This window comes from Anguilla rostrata, chromosome 12 (assembly GCF_018555375.3).
Source record: "Anguilla rostrata isolate EN2019 chromosome 12, ASM1855537v3, whole genome shotgun sequence".
Classification (NCBI taxonomy): domain Eukaryota; kingdom Metazoa; phylum Chordata; class Actinopteri; order Anguilliformes; family Anguillidae; genus Anguilla; species Anguilla rostrata.
Window position 1 is genome coordinate 21,769,510 of NC_057944.1, and position 6,000 is coordinate 21,775,509.

Here is a 6,000-nt window from a genome sequence, read left to right on the forward strand (position 1 = left end):
CAGGTGAGACCCGCGGGTTTAAACGCAGAATTTAGCCGAGGCTTGTCTGCGCGCTCGGCGAGCGCTGCTGGGGACGCGTGACGGAGGGGAGGGGGGCAGGTGCGAAGCCAGCGAGCGCTGACGGCCGTCGAGCGACCTGGGCAGCGTGGGCGACCTGGCAGCGTGGGCGACCTGGCAGCGTGGGCGCAGCCGCCCGTTTCGGACCGGATACGGGCGACGGGCGACGGGTGACAGATCAAAGCCGCTGCGGTGTGTTTGCTTTCGCCCTGGCACAGCACGCCTGCGGTTTGTTTTCATTCAGACCGTTTCTGGGTTTGTCAGTAGTTTGTTTGCCAGACTTGCTTTGTGCTTCTGTCCATTAAATCCTGTGGGGGGATGGCACTGCGCTGTGGGGAACAGTCCTTTCAACTCTGCATTACTCCGAGGAAACAGGCCTCAGTCCAGTAAATGGCTGTCTCCTGTAATGATCGGTGTGCATTAGATTTCAGTCTAACAGGATCCTTGTGACAGGCAATCATCTCACTGCAGAAGGCTGAAGTCATTATTCCTGAAAGAAAGTTTACACTGCAGTAGTGAACACTCTGTAAACACACACACACACTTAAAACAGAGTCACAAAGATACATAGAATAGAAACAGCTATACACCACAAACAGATAGACGAAGATACACAACAAAAAACACAGACCGTACTCACACTCCCACCCTTAATGCAGAGACACTCAGAAACACACACAAACGCGCACTCATGCACATAGACACATGGACATGGTTACTTGTAGAAACACTCATGGCACAGATGCACGGGAACGTTGAGTACACTCAGACAGACTGACACACGGTTTCACAGACACACGGAAACGTTGAGTACACATAGACAGACAGACAGACAGAAGCACGGTTGCAGAAGGACAGCTCTCAGGGATATATAACGAGCAGCTGGGAAGACTGCAAAAATCGATACTCCAGCAGGCAAGTTTTTATCTGCCAAGCAGAAATTGAGCCTCACCTACTGCAGACTCGGAGCCTCTCTCTAATGAAGTGTCTTGCAGTGACCTCACCCCTAGGTTACCGCATTGCTGTTCCCAACCTTTTTTTCCCTGCTTTTCCCTCATGAAACCAAACATGATGAAAGAAAACCTTTCTGTTTGTGCGGACAATAAGGGCTCCATGTTTGAAGGAGGCGGGCTCCTTATTTCCTGTCTGTCTGAGTGAACAGACAGACTGTTTTTTGACATGCAGGGAAGTAATGAACGCTCCCTTGTCATGTATGGCTTTTCTACCGGTACCTGTCTGTGCTATCTCATGCTGTGTGTATGTGTGTGCCTGTATGTAAGTGTGTGCATGTGTGTGTGTGTGTGTGTGTGTGTGTGTGTATACATGTGTGTTCATGTGCCTTCCATCTTCCTCTTTCTTTGCAGGTACCTGTGCTGTGACACACAGAATGAGATGAGGGAGTGGTTTGCCACCTTTCTGAGCATACAGGTGAGCAGGCTCACCTGGCGGGTGTCACTTCCTTTTTTCCCTCCCTCTCGCTTACAAACAGCTTCCTGTATGCGTGAGCCAGCCTGGCTGTGTGGAGTAACGCTCTCTCCCTCTCCCTCTCCCAGCACGAGGGCAGCGTGTGGCCGGCGGAGACCATAAAGATGCGGGCGAGCCGGGTGGTGCCGCTGGATGCCAGGTTGGGTAACGTGTCCCTAATCCCACTGCGTGGCAGTGAGAACGAGATGAGGAACAGCGTTGCTGCTTTCACTGCTGACCCGCTTGCTGTGAGTCAATCAACCAATCAACCAATGGGGGAGCAGACTGCGGATGACACAATCGGTCAGCCCCGCCCACCTCGAGACCAGAGTTTGGTCCGGGAGGGGACGTGCACTCGTGATGTGGAGGAAAGTCCCTCGATGGAGCCCCTCGTGCCCAGCTGTAAATTGCTTCGACGGGCAGAAAATGGGCAGGGTTGACCTTTTTGTCAAGTGTTCATTGTGCCCCTCAAGTGGCTGGTGGCTTGTGTCCCATCTCAGGGTCCTCATCCCCCCAGCCAGTTGACCTCGGGCATAAATGGCAGTCCAAGATAATGGGAAATGATTATTGCTGTATTTGTTGGTGCCTTTTTGATTGTGGGGAAATCTGTACAAGTGGCTTATTATATTCCGCTTTTCATACTTTCTGTTTTTTTTTCAACCTGGGTCTTATTACAGTCATATTATCCATCATTCTTATTGGTTCTGATAGTATTTTGTGTGCCTGCTGCATTGTAGAGGCTTTTTCTAAAGAGATATTTGTGAAAAATGTGAATGTTTAAATTTATTTACCAAAATTAATAGTAAAAATATTCCACTGCATGCTGTTTCAACATTGGTGTGTGGCTCCCTTTTATAAGCTGCTATAAACATGGAAAATTCTAATCCTAAAGTTGTTGCAATGGCTGATTATTCAGAATAAGGGGGATAGTTAAGTATGGTAGGTCAGTTCTGCAAGCTGAAATGGCATGCAACAGAATTTTATATTTTGGTTTAGAAATTTGTTTCACTTTTTAATGAGAGGTATACTGTAGATAAGCTGGACTTTATTGAGGGGAACTGAACCTGTATCTGGATATGCCGTTGAGAATCTAGTGACATGGAGAAAATACTTCCAAAAGACCGAAAACCTCTACAATGAAGCAGTTGCATAAAATACTATCAGAACTGATAGAAATGACAGAAAATACTATGAAAATAAGACCCAGGTTGGGGGAAAAATGGGATTTTTCCTTCAGGCTCTTTTCTGGCCAGCAGCTTCAGAATGACATGATTTCACTCATGCGTGCACACTTCTGTATTAGAACATACATGAAGAAAGAGCCAACATGGTACATATATGGTCACGACTAGTGTGTATACTGCATGTTTAAGTCACGTGTATTTTGTCCTTGATGGTAAGTAACTTCATGGGTAAGTATAAATTTAGCAGTGTGTGTCATAATGGCATGACCATTGTTTTTTTATCATCATTATTATTATTTATTACTTAGTTTTCTTGTTTTCTTTTTGAAATGTTACTGTACCAACGTGATTTTACTTAGTTCCTTTAAAAAGTGCCAAAGGCTTGTTATCTTGTATTGTCACTGAAAATGCACTCGTTCTGTTTTCCAGCTTTTCAGAAATGTATGATAGTACAGCCTGACATTAAGGTAAGAGATGTGCATTCATTCTGAATTATGAACTGGATGCACATGAACAAATAAATATTTAATGTTTAGTACAGGAATAGATAGCCACGCCCGGGTCCTTTTTTTATTGAGTTATTAATTCAGCCCCTTTGTATTGATTCATCACAGGGCAGTGACCAGCAGAGGGAAGCCTCGCGCAGGACAGCTACGTGAAGGCCAAGACCCGTTTCCTCGTAGAACATTCCAGAACCTCCTGATCACAGGGACAGACTAGCGCTTGTGTGGTTGCACACATCCCTCCCCCTATAATCCAGTGGGATCAGAAACACGGGACCACCACAGACGGTGCTGCGGCTCGGAGCCTTTTCTCCCCTTGGTCTGCCTCCTACAGGCCCGCTGGGTCCAGGGCCAGCCTGGCTGTGCGGCTAGGCTAGGGGCATCTGTAGAATCCCCCTGCCCCGTTCCCCTGACCACCCCCCTTTCTCCTTCATACATACCCCACGAGGACTTCTAGAGTGGTGCCTTCCCACCATCTCAGGTGAACATGCCCCCCCACCCCCTTCCCCACCCTGCACCACCCTCTGTCTTTGACAGAATGTACCCTACCTGTTGGCTAACTGTCTAACTGAAAACGTGAGCCTGTCTCTGGACCTTACTGGAGCCAGTTTGTTAAGCCGAACACCTGACCCGTGCGGGCCTTGGTTGACCGGGGTTTAGCCGGGGACTGACCATTACCATTGTGGACTTTGTAAAGAACCGTCTCTCTGCTCTGCTGAGCTGAACTGTTTCCATTCAGCTGCCTTTCAGCTCACCCAGCCTTTTAGATGATCTCAGTCAGACCAGACCTGTAACATTTCAGACCATTCCAATTAAGGTTATGACTTGCAGTATTTTAAGAGGCTTGGCTGACTTTTCTAAAGGTGAGTAATGTTTATAGGTTTTGTTGTAATTAATTCAAATAAACACTTATGGTTGGCTCGGTAGAAGAGCCAACTGCTTCAGTATTTGATTGCGCCAGTTACTAATTATTAAGTTCTAAGTAAATGTACATTATTTTGACAAAGGGTAGCTGACTTCACGTGTCTTCATCCTCACCAGGTTTGCCCAAACCTGATTTGCTTTTTGGCTTAATGCAACATTTTTAAAGACTTCTTTAATTATTTATTGTGCAACAGCGAGATTTCAATCCTCCTCGTAGTATGCCGTGATGGAATACCGTATCAAAATTTAAAATAAAATTTTAAAGAAATCACTGTAGAATTCACAGAGAATGAAATAATTTCAGATGTTGTCAGGACTGTAAGCTCTACGAAGGGAGAGTAGAATCTGAATCTAGTACAGGTTGTGTCTCCATTGTATGTTCCTCTGCAAACTAATAAATGTTAGAGTAAGAGAAATGAATAATAAATCCTTTCAAAGATAATTTTTCCAAGACAACTTGAATGACACATCTCTGGGTCCTGTTGCACAGGAGCCTGTGATTTTTATTATTCTTACCGTTGTCTTCATTAACATTTTCGCAGTATCATTATCCTCATTAAAATGTTCGAAAAGCAGCCATGTTGTAGATTCAACAAGCCTGTTAACCAGTGTTAACCATATGAAGCGTGACAGTGGTACTACCGTGACTCCGTGCTGGAATAATGGATGTAAGGACTGTTGCTCTCAGCAGATATTTTTAATTGGCTCACATCTTTCTACTCAAAATTTAGGTAGGTAATTTAGGCAAGGTAGAGAACAAATGTCACCAGTAATACAATATGAATGTTTTTTATTCATTAAATGAACTGAGTCATCAACTGGGTTTTTTTCATCATTCATGAAAAGGACTCACTTGATGGAATTGCCAGTAACGCAAACTTTGTACAACTTCTTCACCTTTAAACAGTGTTTTATTCCAATTTCCCCAATCAGAAATCCAAACACCCTTCAGAGTCAGTCCCATTGCTACAAATGGCCTCCATCACGTCTGGAGGGTCCTTCTTAACACACACATCCTCTGCAGCTTCTGCTGTCTCCCACCTGAGCCGTGCAGCCATTGCGACAGAAGACTGCCCATGTGGAGCAGATGGAGCAAACGTATGGCAGCCCTCCCTCTCCCCGCTGCAGCCAATTACACACCCTCCTGCGTCACCTCGCAGTACTCCAGTCATTCTGGACCTTGGATTAAGGCATGGATTAAGTTCACAGGGTGGCATGAACCAGTGCTACTGAATGTAGCATATTTCTTCATAAGTAATTTATATTTTGGTTCCTTTAAGCTCTGTTTCATATCAGCAAACAGTGACTTTTGCCTTTTGTCCCCAACAAGGATGGTTTTCCACCTGACCTGGCGAGTTGATGCTCATGCAGTTTGGGCAACACTGCGGACCCATCTCTCCCGGCATCTTCTCGCCTCCTTTCCCCCTCAGACTCCTCGTGTCAGCGCAAAGTCTGTTAAAGCCAGCGCCGTTCCAGAACGAGCGGCTCTGTCACCGAGGAGAAAAACACAGGACCAGCTGTTGTATTCATCAGTTGTGTCTCACCCATGTTTATGCAGGCGGACGCATCGTTTGCCATCCGTTACGGGACATGACTGCTCAGTGGCACAGAATGCGCTCTGCCAAGGCCTCCGTGTCAGCTGTCACCACTCTCCGCCCTTCCGTGTTTCCTGCCTGTGCCGTTCCCCTCCGATGCACTGTTCTGCTGTCAAGAATTTGTCCTGCCTTCCATCACTAGAAACCTCTCTGTAGTGTCCCATATCAGTGCAGGCAGTGTGATTGTACAGTTCTGTCTAACAGGAGGAGGAGTACGTCTTGCTCTGTAGTGAAATATTGCAGCAGAATCCAGATGTGTCAATTTCAAGCTCC

At 46.1% G+C, this 6,000-nt stretch overlaps 1 protein-coding gene across 6 annotated transcripts in view; it reads left to right on the forward strand.

The window, feature by feature from the left end:
* The window catches only part of LOC135235805 (arf-GAP with Rho-GAP domain, ANK repeat and PH domain-containing protein 1-like), a 66,631-nt gene extending 61,924 nt beyond the window's left edge, over window positions 1–4,707 (forward strand). For 5 of the 6 annotated variants that reach the window (XM_064301655.1, XM_064301654.1, XM_064301656.1 and 2 more), the window contains 4 exons: window positions 1,422–1,485; window positions 1,611–1,769; window positions 3,135–3,172; window positions 3,320–4,707. In XM_064301655.1, coding sequence (XP_064157725.1) covers window positions 1,422–1,485; window positions 1,611–1,769; window positions 3,135–3,152 — 241 coding nt within the window. In that variant the 3' untranslated portion in view covers window positions 3,153–3,172; window positions 3,320–4,707. The remainder of the gene's footprint in view (window positions 1–1,421; window positions 1,486–1,610; window positions 1,770–3,134; window positions 3,173–3,319) is intronic. The other variant, XM_064301659.1, reaches the window with a different exon arrangement.
* Window positions 4,708–6,000: the final 1,293 nt, after the last annotated feature.